The following is a 17,318-nucleotide window of genomic DNA, read 5'->3' as shown; positions in this document are numbered from 1 at the left end:
AAGATCTTTTCCCAATCTGTTAGTAGCCATTTTGTCCTATTGACAGTGTCCTGTGACTTACAGAAGCTTTGCAATTTTATGAGGTCCCATTTGTTGATTGTTGACCTTAGTGCATAAGCCACTGCTGTTTTTTTCCAGAAATCTTCCTTTGTGCCCATGTGTTTGTGCCCACTTTCTTTTTTATTAGTTTCAGTGTATCTTATTTTGTAGGAGGTCCTTGATCCACTTGGACTTGAGATTTGTACAAGGAGATATGAATGGATCTATTTGCATTCTTCTATATGTTGACCTCCAGTTGAAAGAGCACAATTTGTTGAGAAATTATGTATTTTTAAACTCATGGATTTAGAATTTTTTTCCATTAAGGGCTGCCCTGAAGGTCCCAGCCTTTACCATTTTGTTGAGACAGCCAAGCCATCAATTGCTGGACTTATACTGTTCTAATTATCATGAAGTCATTAACATTAAGAGGAAGAACATTTCTAAGAAGGACAGAGTCCTCCACTGCTAGTACTGGTTCCTGGAAATCTGTACATTATCACACAAACAACCCTTACACCCACAGTAGCCATTGTCTTTCCTGGATACTTACACTGGGACACTGTCCCAGGGGCAGGAACCATGTCACTCTGTCCCCACCAAGGCCATCCCATGCTCAGCATTGGAAGTCATACTCCACAATTGGCTCCTGCGATATTCTTTATGCCTCTTCTAATGCATATAAATCTGAGTCCTGATGGGATAATTTGATAATGCCATCCCATTTAACAGGATGACCTAAAGTCTCTTGTCTGCAAACCATCTAGTTGTAGAAGTTTGAATGGGGAAGAAAAGGGAGGGAAGGATAAAGTAGGGAGCATGGGAAAAAATAACTAACACCAAATTATTTTTGAAAAGCCATATGAAAATCTATTAACCTCCTAAACCTACATACATATATAAAATAATATTTTTGAAGTTACTATATAATGTGATACAAAATGTCTCAACTAGATATGTATGTTACCAATTAAAACTCCCAATACTAGAATGATGCCATCTTTTTGACTTGTTGGCCAAAAGAAGTATCATGATCTTACAAACACTATAGGCAATGGACAATGCTATTGATTACCATACACATCCTGATGGTAATGTATTGATAAAGACACCACTTGTGCATGTCAGTGAACATGGTAAAATTCTGTGGTGCCTAACTAGAAACTAGAATTTCACCCCTACTGATTAGCATATACAATGCTGAAATGTGCTGTGTGTCACTGGAGATGTAGTCTCTTGTCACTCTTACTCAGCATGAACCCTGTTACATACCTGACATACAGGTAACTGGACCTGCCTGCAAAATACTCTTGCACAATACTTTTACAAATTTTATTAAATTGAACAACCAGTATTTGTTTGGACTTAAAGCCTACACCATTAGAAGGAATACACATTTGACTCCAAAAATGTTACAAGAACCAGAAACTTGAGAGGATATTAGTACCAGGGGAAATCTACTATTATGATACTGCTAAATATATATACCAATAAAATTTTCCCTGATGATATAATACTATACTCATTGATCTGTGCCTCACTCATCTCTTGTCAGAAAAACAGCTTCTTTCAGGAGATGCTAATGGGGGTAGCATTTTAATTTATAATTAATTTATTCTTTTTAGATATATCAAATAGCTCAGTAGAGGACAATTTGCTTTGCATATTCAATACCCTAAGTTCAATAGCCATTATCACAATAGATAACTGAATAAACAAAGTTCACAGAGTTTGAATTTCAATATGTTCTTAAAGCCAGTGATATTAAAACAAAAAATAAACATAACAAAACAAACCAATAAACTAACAAACAAACAAACTTACAGAGGAATGTTTTACTCTCCAGCCTGGAATTGTTCTCCAAAAACATTAACCAATGTTTATAATATTTCAACACAAAACCAAAATGAGCTTAGCCGCTGTGCACAGTAAATACAAACTAATGATGCAGACTTGCAGTATTCTACCCAGGAGACTTATCCCAGCTTTACAGTCTTGTAAACTAGAACGATTCACATAATCACACCCAACCACCAACAAATACACGACTGAAACAGAATCTGTAAGTAATAATGAACAAATTGCCAAGGCCCAGAGTCCATTCTTTTCATACAGACTCTTATCACTAAAAGGAGCAACGCTGTGTACATAATTCCTCTTTTAGCTTGAGCACTGCATAGTTGATCAAATTGGAATGACTCTCAGTATGTACATAGAAAAACCTATGAACATAAGTATTTAACATTACAAAACATAGTTACACTAGAGCCCTAATGTATCATGAATGATCACTGGTTTTATAATACTGTGATATTGCCTTTACCATGTCATACCTGACAATAGTTATTTCTCTTGTTTAAGAAAAAAAAATATACTATGATTTTAGTTTACAAATTCCAAGATGTTTCTTGTTATCTGCTTTTCATGATACTTCAATAGTCTGGATGAATTTTTACTTCTATTTTTTTTTCAGTTTGCTTTATGATTTATGTGGCCTGGTAAATTCAGTTTACTGTTTGTAACATACTGTGTTTGATGGATTAACTTGGGCTAAAAAAAATGTGGTTGCAACTAAAAAATATTCAGCTCCATAGAAAGCTTAATATATAGAGAATGCCCTATAGATTCAAAAATATCTAAGAATTTGCAGAGTTTTTAATTTAAAAACAATGCGTAGTTGTACATGTTTACCATAGTTATAGCATAGGTAACATATTGCCACATTTATATAATTCTGTGATTATAATGCAAAAATAATTTACTTGGAACTGAATAAATAATTCTAAAATATACAGACTAAATGAATAATTATATTTCCTATCAATTTTTATATTGGTGCAATTCAGTAACACCAGTTAGCATTCAGAACAAAAATTTTTAATATGTTCTGATTCACAGTAGTCAATCTTTTTTTAAATTTCTGACACAACCTGAAATTATTGTCTCTTTCCTTTGTGGCTGCAGATGGTCCCTATCCATCCATCTGCCATTCTTGGCAAACAAGTCTCCTATGACGGTTATGTCTGCCTGGAGGTAGTTAAACTTATATTAGATGATCATCAACATAAAACCATGTGTCCATACAAACAACCTGCACCTTACCATTACTTGGGCAGCATTGAGACATGTGACAATTATTTTGTCAAAGAGATCTGCTAGAAAATGTCTGTTCTATTCTCTCTGATATTCAGCTTGATAGTACCATCAAGATAAACCAAATGAGGGCAAAGTTTCCTTTACTATTTTCGCCAATCAAAGGAAGTAATAATCTGTAACAATGAATGAGTGAAGATGAATGTTTTAAAATTTGCTGTGGTGAGAATACCTATACTACTTACTATTAGTAGAGCAATATGACCCAAATTTTAGAAGGATGAGAACATTGGTCAAAAAGTATAACATAAAGTAAGTTTCACATATAATATTATAAATAGTGATCTTACCAAAATATGTGGCCCCTTGCCTTCTGCTTTCTATCAGTGGCATATCTATATACTTATAGTTTGGTCTAGATGTAAAGAGGAGGGTGTCCATCCATAATTCTTTGTTGTCATTGTTTAATTTAATTATTTTTATTTTATATTTCAATATGTGTGCCATAATGTATAAACCATGTAAATGTCTGGCATACCTGGTGGTCAGAAGGGTGTTAGCTCCCCTGAGAGTAGAGTTTCAAGCAGTTGTGAATTTCCATGTGGGTACTGGGAACCAGAAAGTGGTCCTCTGTAAGTAGGGCTCATGAACACAGAACATCTTTCTAGCACCTGTTTGGTCCTCAAGCTGCAGTAAATATTCATAAGTTTGGGGATACCTTATTTTAATTTGTGTTAGATTTATAATGCAATCAGAATCACATTCTTATTTCTTTAAAAGGAAGTAGAATTTAGAAAAGAGTGAGAGAATAAATTATTTTAGAGATTTGTTTTTAGTTTTAGTTCTTTCTGAAGAAAACACTTTCTAATTAGTAGACTACAGACTACATATTTAATTAACCCATCATTAAAAGCATATAAATCTAAATGTAGAAGATTTTTATTCTAACTGTACATAAGTGGATTACATATGCTCAACTTTTGAGAATTTGAATTTTTGAGATTGTTTTTTTTAAAGTTTAAAAACTGCCAAATATCTCCAGTGGCCCAGCTTTGCCCAGGTCACTGTGACTCTAGGAGTTTTCCAAGTTCTAGCCTCAGATCTGAAACAAAATAGTTGTTATCCTGTCTATACAATGTTCACAATCTAAGACAACTTCTTATGCAATCAAGAACGGATGGAAAAATGGTCATTAGTCATACTGCAGATTATGTTTACAAGATATCCATAAGGACATCTTTTAGGTACCTATTCACACAATGTTGAATGAGGCATACCATACTCCCCCAAGTCACATGTTGAAGCTTTATCTCCATTAGGATAACAGTTAAGCATAGAGTCTATAAGATATATTTATGTCTGGGTAACAGATTCAAAAATAGGATGCAGTATTTTATACAAATAGAAATAAATAAGGTTGCCATTTCCATAATGAATATCAGAAAGGCTCTATATGCAAAATTAGATATGGGCCTAATAGGACAGCAGATCTGCAAGCACTTTGTTATAGAATGTCCAAACATTCAGAACTGTTACAAGATTAAGTTTGCTGATGTAAATGGCAAATCTGTCTTGTCCAGTCTAAGTAAGCCAAAGTAAGAGTCTAAGTAAGTCTAAGTAAGTCTAAGTAAGAGTTGGACAGTTCTGTCGGGTAAAGCAAAATATTATAGTCCCTCTATAAGGAATGGAAATAGCCGATCCCACCAAGAATAAAAGGCTATAATGTGCACTTTAATATCAGGAGCCCAAATAGGGATGAAAGACATCAATAGGTCTTAAGTGAAAGAAAGCATATCAAGCCCTGTGTACTAACTTCTCTATCCAAAGTTTCTGCAATTAAATTAAATCTGAGATCAATTTGTTTAACAGAGCCACATGTACATATAAACATATACTTGGTTAGCATTTTCAAAGTTTCAGTTTTTCTCAAAATATGAATTCACTTATTCATATACATGTTTTTATCAGATTGTATCATATGCATAACAATCAATATGACTTACAAATAAACATTTTTATTATATTGTATACTATAATAATAGAAGGCCATTTTGGGACAAAGCACTGGTTAAAATTATTGCACATAAAGTCAAATTCATGATGCTCAATATATATTTATATATATTTTTGAAATATTTTTAGGCATTTATAATATTTTAATTTATTCAAATTCTAATAAACGTATATGCATCATTGAAAGTAGGTATTAGTTGAAGAACTGGTGGTGTATTTTAACTATAGAATAGTTACCTATGCATCAGACCCTGGCTTCTTTCTTCAACAACACAAACTCCGATTAGAAATTTTTAAATTAAGAAACAGAAATGACAAAAATGCTTTTCTTACCCATCATAGAATATGCATTATCCAAAGCAATGCACTTCTGTCTTAGTTTGATAAGGCTCTGTGCAGAATCTTATCCGTCTTTGGCTTGCTATCCTGTTAATTTAATAACACTGTCTGGGTGTTCATTTTCAGGTATACGCCATGTACTTTGGCTGCCAACATATTAATGTTGTTAAAGATAAGGTTTAAAATGATGGGCAGGAATAAAAGTATTCCCAGGACAAAATGGGCTAGTATGATCAAGCTGTATATGTCATTCTTGAAGCTTGACCAAAATAGAAATACTGATCTCAGGCCATGGGTAATTTTATCTGCAGTATATACCAAATCAATGCTCAGCAGAGCAGCATTCTTGAAATTCACAAGCTCACTATGTAACATTAAAACATCCAGAGAAGTGTTAGAATTATGCCAAATACAGTGCAAGTGTTTTTAAACGTCTTCCTAATTATAATGACTATCAGACAGAAGTGCATTGCTTTGGATAATTCGTATTCCATGAGAGGAAATGAAGACATTCTTCTCAGAATGACCTAAGACTGTGTCGCTCTTGTTAATGAAATACAAAAGGGGGAGAGGCTGAGAGCCTTTGAGGCTACTTGGCAAGAATTTGACATTGGCCAAGGACAAGGAAATAGGCTATAGGCATGAATCTGACATTAGGCTAGAACAAAGAAGTAATTTCAGGTAGGAATCCAAAATCTTAGGCTAGAACAAAGAAGTAATTTTAGGCAGGAATCTAGATACTAAGCTAAAACAAAGACGTAATTTCAGACAGGAATCTAAATTTTACGTAGACCAAGGAAGTAGGCTTCAGACATGAAAATGACTTTGGGCTAGGACAGGAAAATCGGCTCAGATATTTTGGTCATCCTGATAAGCCCTCAGAAACAGTGATCACCGAAGTGTTAATGCAGTTGGGTTTAATGCCTTGCTTGTTGTTCTTTGACTGTTTGTGTTTATTATCTTGCTTGTTCCTTGACTATTTGCATCTATTGTATTTCTAATTTCTCTACCTAGAACTGACCTTAATACATGTATGTAATAAAATGGTATAACCAAAAAGAAAGAGAGGATGATGGGATAGGGAGTTTCTAGTGAGGGGAAATGGGGAAAGAAGATGACATCTGAAATATAAATAAATAAAATATCCAATATAAAAAAGAAACTGAAATGATTTTAATAACCTATTAACATAGGTTAAGCCTAAAATAGGAATAAGCAAGCAAAGAGAAAAGGACTAGTATTAAAAATTTGCTCCAAATATTATAATCTAACATGGAAAATGAGAAACATGATAAATGAAATAATACCGTAAGTACAAAGTAAGAAAGAAAACTACATATTTTCTACACCACAAAGAATACACACAATAGAGTGAAAAGAAAATAAACTGAAGAGAAGAAAACATATTCAAAAGATCAGCCTGATCAAGAACACAATTTTAGAAGAAACTTAAGGCAATAGAAAATCACAAAATATTCAATTTAAAATACACAAAAATAATTTCAAAATAATGTGACATAAATCAGATAAATGTAATAAGTTATTTTATTATATTTTGTTCATTTGTTGTGTTTGGTTTTGGTTATTGAAGACAAGATTTCTTTGTATTGTCCTTACTGTCCTGGACCTAGATCTATAATTCAGGCTAGCCTTGAACTCACAGAGATCAGCCTGCTTCTGCCTCCCAAATGCTGGGTTTAAAGGCAAGTGACACACTACCAGCAGGCTCATTTCAAATTTTAAACAAGTTACCAGAAGATATTTTTAGATTAACCACTTAATAATTTCTGGACAGTGGAGGATGGAAAGGATTAGAAAGTATCTCTGAAAAGCAATATGGTTTTCCAAAGGGGAATTTATTTCTGTCTGTAGTTATCACCCCATGATATGGGTGATATGCAAAATCTCTATAGAGTAAGCCTTGAATTGCCTTTATGTCTGTTTGAATATCATAATTTAAGAAAATATTAAAGCTATTTTTAAAGAAAAGTAAGTTGACATGTCTCATATGATTTTCATAAGAAAATAACTGCATCTTTGATAAATGTGGAAGTTCTAACACTGGCTGTCAACATGTTTCCTCTGCAGCCACTGAACTATGAGAAAAAGAAGTCCTACACACTCAATATTGAAGGAGCAAATACACATCTGGATTTCCGCTTCTCTCACTTGGGTCCATTTAAGGATGCTACTATGCTGAAGATCATTGTTGGAGATGTAGATGAACCACCACTCTTTTCTATGCCTTCCTATGTCATGGAAGTCTATGAAAATGCCAAGATTGGGACAACTGTTGGCACTGTCTTGGCACAAGATCCAGACAGTGCTAACAGCTTAGTAAGGTATGCTATACTCTTGATCTCATGAGTACTTGAAGATGTAGTTCATGTCTTAAGGTAATTTAAAATGAGTTAAAGTATAGTTAGCTATTTTATTTCTAATGGTTTTTGAATTATTACAAATAAGTAATTATCTTAATGAATTAGCAGACTAAAGATGACTAAATTATTAATATATAGAGGAATTGAGAAAATGGGTCAGTGTATTTAAAGCTTGCTATGTAAGAAGACCAGAGTATATTATCTAAGCATCTTATAAAAATTGTAGCTTATAATCATGATTGTCCAAAAACAAAGATCCCTGAAAAGCCACTCAGTATGTAAACAATGTCTTAACATTAGTTTTGTGTTCAATAAGATGCTTCCCTCAATAAAAAGAAAGTCAAGTGAGAAAGATTCCTCATATTGACCTCAAACGTACACACACACACACACACACATGTACTTATGTACTCACACACATAGACATAAACACATGTGATTCTTCTTGCACACATACATGAATACCACAGCCTACATATACAAAGACAGACATAGACACACATGAGATAGATAGATAGATAGATAGATAGATAGATAGATAGATAGGCAGACAGATAGACAGACAGAATCTATCCCCTTACATACCTGTTGTAAAATAACAATTAATTTTCCATTAGTTTAATAAATACACAATATGATTGAGGAAAAATTAATTAGAGAACCTTTGATTAATTGATGATAAGATGTCTGTATAAAATTTAAAAGGTAAACTCTGAGAAATAACCCTGATCCCCAATTGAAGATTTATTCATATTCCACACTATGTGACTTAGATCATCATTTATCTTTTTCTGTAAAAGAAATATATAATCTCTTAAAATTGTAAGGTCATAGTATAATCATACTACAAAGTACAATTCACTGATAGAGCTGCAACTCAAATGATAACATTTTCAAGGAAATACAGAGCAATAACTCAGAGTCTACACTTGAAAGGCCAAAGACTAATGTTTCTTTAATAACAGATGAATGCTATTTGTTATGCTTTGTGATCCTCAAGTTTATAATATTTATATGAGGAGATATATCACAGATGTCAATAGAATTATAATAAAATGTTTAACACAAGGCCAAGTATAAAATTGCTTTTTGTAGTTTAAAATTTTAGTATGATATATAAAACATAATTAATATTTTCTTAAATATTAAAAAGGATTTTGTCTTGATAATGACAAGATAAAAGGAACAAAAAACACATACATTTGGACACCTTTGTTTATATTTATATACCTGAAAATCTAAGATTTTAGGAAGTTTCTTTTTTTTTCTTTTTCTTTTTATTGAATTTTATTTATTTATATTTCAGATGCCATCTCCTTTTTCCATTTCCCCTCACTAGAAACCCCCTATCCCATCCCCCATCCTTCTTTTTGCTTTTATACCATTTTAATTACATGCAAGTATTAAGGTCAGTTCTAGGTTGAGGAACTAGTAATGCAATAGATGCAAATAGTCAAGGAACAAGCAAGACAATAGTTAAAGAACAATGAGCAAGGCATTAAACCCACCTACATGAACACTCGCATGATCACTTTTTCTAAGGGCTTATCAGGATGACCAAAATATCTGAGCCTACTTTCCTGTCCTACCCCAAAGGCATTTCAAGTTTGAAGACTTCTTCCTTGTTCTAACCTAAAATTTATATTCCTTCTTGATATTATTTCTTTGTGATAGCCTAATGTCAGATTCCTGCCTGAAGACCACTTCTTTGTCCTTGGCCAATGTCAGATTCTTATCAAGCAGCTAAAAGCTCCCTTCCTCTCCCCCCTTTTTATTTCATAAACAAGACTGAGCCTTTCTTAGGTCTTTTGACAAGAATGCCTTCTTTACCCATCATAGAATATGCATTATCCAAAGCAATGCACTTCTGTATTAGGTTGGTAAGGCTCTGTGCAGAATCTTACCTGTCCTTGCCTTGCCAGCCTGTTAATTTAATAACTCTGTCTGGGGGTCCATTTTCAGGTACAAGCCATGTATTTGGCTGCCAACATATTAATGTTGTTAAAAACAAGGTTTAACATGATGGGCAAGAAAAAACGTGTTTTCAGGACAAAAAGGGCTAGCAATATCAAGCTATATATGCCATTCTTGAAGCTTGATCAAAATAGAAATACTGTCTTCAGGTCATGAGTAATTTAATCAGCAGTATCTGCAGCATCAATGCTCAGCAGAGTAGCATCTTTTAAAAATATAAGCTCACAATGCAAAGTTAAAACATCCAGGGAGGTGTTAAAATTATGTCAAATACACTGAAAGTATCCTTAACTTTCCTAATTATAATGAATACTAATGTAAATTTTAGAACTAAGGTGAATCCAATGGCATGACACTCGAAATGGCTCCTTACTCTTAAACTCTGAACCTCCTTCCAATAATTTGAATAGGATAAAGAGCATCAGTTTGTTGCTCCAAATGCCTAAGTCTTCTTGTATACTCACCACATTAGTAATATTTTTTCCAACATTTGTTTCACATCCTAAACATATCTACTTTTTTCCTATAAAGTTTTCTTCTTGTAATTTAGTTTTCATTCATGGAAACAAAAACTTTAATTGTCTGACATTTTTCCACCTTGATATGAGAAATTTTTCCAACTTGATATGAGAAATTTTAGGTTTTTTTTTTTTTTTTTTTTTTTTTTTTACCTGATCTCTCATGCTCCTTATTTTGACACTTAAAAATTTCTTCCAACAAATACCCTCCTACTTTCAAGCTTTATTTTCCTATGTGTCCCACAGTGTTTACAGTTTCATATCACATTGTGGGTGGGATATATTTACTGAAGCAATGACAATTTATCAGAGATCACAATGGTAAAGAAAGAGATTGTTGTATTTTATTAAAAATAAAAAAAGGAAACCACAGATAAATTTCGTAGAGGCATAGTATGGTGAGGTGGAAGAGAGTGCCTTGCAAGACCATGCTGAAACATCCCTGATCCCTGGGGTACCAGCCACATGATACTGTATTACTATTCTGTACTACACTATACTATACTATTACTATGTACTTTATACTATATACATGGTATAGAAGAGAATTTATTTAGGCCATGTGGAGAAAAATTGAGGGAGTAGAGAGAGAGAAAAAGAGTAAAAGAGGGAGAGAAAGAAAGAGGAAGAGGGAGAGAGAAGAGGCTGACCATGAACATGTGGGGAGAGAGCACGGGGGGAATGAACAGAAAAGGGTCAGAGAGGGAAGAGAATAAGAGGGTAAGAGAATAGGAGAGCAAGAAAGTGAGCAGGGAGTAAGCAGATCCTTTTATAATGAGTCAGACATACCTGGCTATTGCCAGGTAAGTGTAAGATGAAGCCTAGAAGGAATGCTAACAAAGATGCCACACCCTGTCATCAACAACTTGTAAGTTATGACACTACATTAAATTTGTAGAGATACTTAATTTCAGTTTATATGCTTATTGAAATTGCAGCATTATTTTAAAGAATTCATGTGTACAAAGAAAAAATTCTGTGCATGAAGATGTAGGTTCGACAACTTGTTCTTCTTGTAATATTAATTACAAAAATGCATGAAGAAAGAGGACCAAAATAGATCATCATGGCCAATGAAATTAAAGCAAGAATTTTTCTTCATGTGCAAACCCTTAAGACAGGGTTTGGATGGTCATCTTTGGATGTGAGGAAGGCAAAGTTTTTATAATTTGGGTATAGGGAGTTTCCAAATTGTTGGGGGCCGACTTTTAGCAGAAAGCGGCTATCAGCTTTGCAGCCATCCTGAGCCATATACCCTGACATGAGACTTGGATTACAATAGCCTACAACAGCTGAGCACACTCCGATAATCTTGGTTTAGATACCTTGAGATTAAAGGTGCGTGAGATTAAAGGTGTGTGACTTAAGAGTATGACTTAGAAGTATAGAGATCAGAGTTAGAGACAAGACCTAAGGGCATGATTAAAGGTGTAACTTAGAGGCGTGGCTTTGAAGTAAGAGATATAAAAGGCAGAGACAGAACAGATCAGAATCAGACTGAGATCAGAGAATCAGACACATCAGACATTAGGTAGAAGACACTTGGCTCCAGACAGAATCAGACACAGCAGACAGAGGAGACAGAGAAGGAGACACTTAGAGGAAGAGAGACTGAAGAATAAACGGGATTGAATTACACCCTGTCTGGTCTCCATTCTTCAAGTCTGCCCTCACCCTCGCTCTTGCTGAACCCCGACCCACCGACCGGAGCGGCAGCTTGGGCCGGGATACAGTGGCTGCCCAAACTTGGGTCAGCCCGGGCCTCAACACTTTGCCTGGGCTGCAACATTTATTTTGGCCGCTCCAACGTGGGGCTAGTGTGGACCCCAACATTATTTTGGCCGCCCCAACGTGGGGCTAGTGTGGACCCCAACATTATTTTGGCGCCTAACGTGGGGCTAGTGTGGACCCCAACACCAAATGAGGGATTTGGCAGACAAAATAGGCAATCTTACAGGAGCAGAATGTAAACATAACAGGTTAATGCAAATGACCTCCTGAAACAAAGACTTAGTGCAAGGTGGTCATAACAAGACAGTTAGTAAAGCAGGTAATAATAACAAGGTGGTCATATAATCTTTTTAAAGGAAGCTAGGATTGCAAGATGGTGAGAAACACCTGTCATAACAAGATATGATTGTCATTTGACTAACTGGCTTATAAACAATGTCTATTTTTTTCTCTTAGTTCTATATGAGGATCTATAGGATCTGGGTTGTGGGGAGGCCTGCCATGCTTTATGACTAGCAATACATGCCCTCAGATGTTCAAAAAAAAAGCTAATCGATTCTATTTCTGGGATGTCATCCCTTGCACTGGGAGAGTTCCAGTCTTCCAAGCTTAGACCTCTCAAAGACGCTATCTATAACTATGCATTTTGGTAGATAGATGTGTCTAGACACTGGAGACACTGAAAAAAAAAAAAAAAAAAAAACAGAAAAAAGTTCAAGATGTCCAGCTGTAGTCAATAAGTCAGATCACAAAGAATTCTCTGGCACCAAATACACATAAGGCTAAGACTGAGAATCTGATACATCTGAATATAAGCAAACAGTTATAGGAACAGCAATCATAAACAGAACCTAAAAAGGCCTTTCTGGAATACAGTGTCAGTCCTTGTAAGTCAAGTGTTGCATGGTCATGTGAATGTGCCCACATTCACCCATCCATCAGTAAAAAAGGTAACTAGTTCTTTGAATAATTTATTGCTCTGTGATATTTTTAATTGTGATTGCATCTTGTTATTGGAAAGTGAACTGAACATTCACAGCATTAGGTGTTGCTCTTGAGAGGTGATTGATACATTGTCTTCAAATGCTAATAGGTTTATTAGCATAACCATTATTTTATGTTTTGTTTTGATTCAAAAAGTAAAAGGAATTTACTTCAGTTGCCTTGAAATAATTAGAAACTTTAAAGCTGTTGATCTGGTGTATAATTTACATAACATTTGTAGTCGATTTTAATGAAAATGTGTCATTCACATAGGATTCAAGGTGCAAACAATGAAAATAAAAAGAGAAAACAATAACAATATTAAAAACAAGCCCCTTAAGTCTTTCTTTCCGAGGGCTCAATGTTTATAGTAATTAAGGGAAAGTACTGCACCTGGCCCTGTGCCAGGAAATGCAATTAGTTTCTCATTTGTAGAACTGATAGTAAAAAAAGATTTACAACCTTACAGGAATTTGTGAAAATCAGCTTGATTTTATTCTTATGGATACCCTTTTTCAACAGATTACTCACATTTTTTTTATAACAAATCATATCAAGGCTTTTTGCTTTGTTTTGTCTTCTGTTTTTATTTTCTTGTTTAACTCAAAATAACAGGTGGTTTTCAGAAATACATTCATCACCTTTTGTTAAAATATACATAAAATTAGAGGCTGTCAGCTTAAAAGCACCAAATCATTGTTGGTTTAAACAACCTATATTTATTTCCTAACTTATTAGAGATGAAATTGAGAAACTGGGACATAGAAGATCCTGTTTCGAGGATAGGATCTAAGAAATGTCAACATATTGGTTGACCAAACACTTTTTTGGTTGTTATTATTCCCCAGAGCTTTGGAAATCTGTAAAAAAGTTTGCTAATGTTTAGAATTTACATTTTAAAAGGCATTTTTTAAACACATTTGACAAAGAACTTTAAAATGTTAGATTTGCAATGAAAAGTAAGAATATTTTTTCATACACCATACAATACGTTTTGTGTATTTCTACTATGAAATGAAAACAAATGTCTGTTTGAAACTTCAGTTTCAATTGCTAGGAAAGCAGGAATGTTTCAAGAGATCAGAAAGCCAATGGTTCATGGCTGTAACTGAAGTCTGTTGTATACTTGGATATATATACATAGATGGTGGTGTGGGGATGACAGCGTCCTGTCATTTGGTCTTGCTGTCTGAAGAATAAAATTTTTCATATACTTAAATCTTTCTATAAAAAAAGTAATAACATGAAATAAATAATTAGTAAATAAAATGAAATATTATTGGCGTTCTCATTATTGGCTAAATTTATATAAATTGTCATATGTCTATAACTTTACTTTTTCACTGTGATTTAATAATCTGAATTTTCTACACATATATTAAGAAACAAACTTTTTTGCTTGAATGATTTTAAGAGAGCAGAAAGAATCAATAAACTTTTTGAATATTTTTACATGATCCTGATGACACAATTTGTTTGCTAATGTACAAAATGTAATCATTATTATATTTTGAACTGTTAGCAAGATTGAAAATAAGTTTGCAGAGGATGACATTTTATTTTCTAAATAGTGGCTGAAAATATAAATGTTACATATCTTGTTCTGAGGTTTGTTACCTGAGTAGATCTCTGCTGCAGCCATGTTTCCTGCAACTTTTCTGGAATGCTGACTTTCTTTCACTCTTCTGTAATAATCTCATGGTTTATGATAGAATACAAATGTAGCATGTTCCAATAATTGTAGATGTTAAAAACTCATGGGAAAGTGAGATTTTAAAATAATGACATGGTCACATTTGCATCACTAAAGAAGCTAACTGGAAAGGAATAAACTGAATAAATAAATTGAATATTTGACTTGTAGTTTTTATAGGAAAGATAAGGTAGAAACTAATAAATTTAAAAGATTTATTTCCTAATGTTTTATTTTTCAACTGACAAATTTATGTAAAATTTAGCTTACTGACAATATAGACAAATTTATGTTGTTCTTTTAGTTTAATTTAATTATTCCCTAATCAAAATACTACAATCTCTAAATATAATGGTGATAATCCACAAGAATCATTTAATAAGAAATGAAGATATATAGAGAAGATTTAAAACTACAGTCCATTGCCTTTATCTTGTATTTTATTAGAATCAATGACATATTGCTAATAAAACCACACAGATTAAGGCTTTAGTTGATAACATCACATATGTATGACACTTGAGATTTAAAAGGCCCAAAGTTGACTAGAATAGCTACTCTGGTTTTTCATTGGTGAACATCATCTTTAGATAGATGTGCTGAATGTTGGGACCACAATCAGTCAATTATAGAGATTAAACATTATGGCCACCCACTCCTTCCTTGGATAACAATACAGACACCTTTCAAGTTAATACAAGCATCTAGTATATAATATATATTCTGTGTAACATAATCTATGCTTTGTTTGTTCGGTATTTCATTAGTCACTGAAGTATAATACCTGATGTACCATATGACAAGTGTTGCTTTTGGAATATTTACTTAGAATAATTATTTTCTGGATATTGTATGGTTCAAGCATTTACTAAATTTTATTCAACTATTATTCATAATAATCAAATAAATTATTCAATTTACTTTACAAAGCATCTACCACAAAGAATTCTCAATGAATTTTCTTTACTGCATATATGTTATATTTACAAATATATAAATGATAATAACTGTTAGAAAAAACAATATTCTAACTAGTACTTTTAGAGCAAATAGAAATATATTTTTGACACATGCTGAAAATTAATTTTTGTTGAAAGAGAGAATATAATGAATACAGGAAATACCTGTGAGGAATGAGGTTTGTTATTGAAATGAAGAACAACCTTTCCAATACTCTTGAACATGAAACATAATTACTATTATGCTATACCTGTAATATCCCGGGAAAATTGAGTGGCAAATGAAGAATTCAGTGAGTTGTAAAAAGTAATATTTATTGAAAAAAGTACTTGATTAAAGGCAGTCATTACTAATATTGACTGTTTATTATAGTCATAGCTTATCTTTCTGTTGGTAAGTGAAATCTAATTTGAATAATAAATGTACTCCTTATTTTGATAAATTGAAGTTCTTTTATTTTCACAGTGTTTAAAATATAATAAGAAGTTGTAAAACTACATAATTATAACCCATAATTCTGTGTGAAAAAAAGAAAGTTTTCGAGAAGATTTCTTGCTAGGAAAGGTGCAAATAAAAACATGTACCTGCTAGTGATAAATTAGCCAACATTGTAATTGGATTACATTGGCAACTCGTCCAATTAGAATGTTTTTATGGACTACTGGGCAATTAGCAATTAGCTGCAAGTTCATTATACTTCCTATAGTCTAAGTCTAGAACAGTATGAATACCCACTTTACTAATGGTTAAATATTTCAAGCAGCTTTCAGTAGCTTTGCTTTCATTGGTAATCAAGTATCTACCATACAGAAAAGGAATATGAAAGAATTGTGTCATTGGTTTCACAGTTTTAAAAGGATTCACCCATTTGTGATTTCGCCCAGTGTTCTCAACCCACTATGAAGTGGAAAACCAGTGGAGAACCATAAGAAGGAATCCTGAATCAGAGGAACCTTCTTCTGAGCATCAAACAATGTATTTGCATCAGGAAAAAGCCAGGACAGATAAGCCTCAAACTCCTGCCTGTGAACTACTTCCTCTAACTCATTTCCATCTTCCACTTTTCTCCATGTACCATTATTGGAATTATGAGTCCATCAAAGCATTATTCCACTGATTAGATTAGATTGGACAATTAGGTTTATTGTCTAACTTTCTCATGAGACATCACGATACACACACCCAGAGTTGTATTCCACTAATTTCTTAGCCATTTCCTAATGCAGTCACACTGATACTGAAAATTTTACATTATGTGGATGTACTATTTTCACGTTATTTCACATGTAATATGTAAAAATGCAGGAGTAGCAGGGTTACAGTGTACTATAAGCTGCTTATGTTTATAATAATTATTGTCATGTGTTCATTGTACATAGTGATGGGTTTCATAAGTACATTCACATTCAGAAATTTCCTATTCTTTGACCATATTCACCTCCTATATTTTCCTCTCTCTCTCTCTCTCCTTACCTCCCTAAAGCACCATATTGTTTCTCAGACAATCTTGCTTCTACATTATGGCCTTCATCACTCTCCATTTACCACATGCACATGTGTATCAGTGTGCAGTTTAAAGTAGACCAAATGTGT

General features: G+C 33.4%; 1 protein-coding gene across 6 annotated transcripts in view; it reads left to right on the top strand.

The window, feature by feature from the left end:
• The window catches only part of Cdh18 (cadherin 18), a 796,539-nt gene that overhangs the window by 723,034 nt on the left and 56,187 nt on the right, over positions 1 to 17,318 (top strand). For all 6 annotated transcript variants that reach the window (XM_076916405.1, XM_034523568.2, XM_034523569.2 and 3 more), the window contains one exon: positions 7,573 to 7,826. In XM_076916405.1, coding sequence (XP_076772520.1) covers positions 7,573 to 7,826 — 254 coding nt within the window. The remainder of the gene's footprint in view (positions 1 to 7,572; positions 7,827 to 17,318) is intronic.

This window comes from Arvicanthis niloticus, chromosome 19, assembly GCF_011762505.2.
Source record: "Arvicanthis niloticus isolate mArvNil1 chromosome 19, mArvNil1.pat.X, whole genome shotgun sequence".
In the NCBI taxonomy this organism is placed as follows: domain Eukaryota; kingdom Metazoa; phylum Chordata; class Mammalia; order Rodentia; family Muridae; genus Arvicanthis; species Arvicanthis niloticus.
Note: the sequence above shows the minus strand (reverse complement) of the source record. Positions and strands in the feature narration are given on the sequence as shown.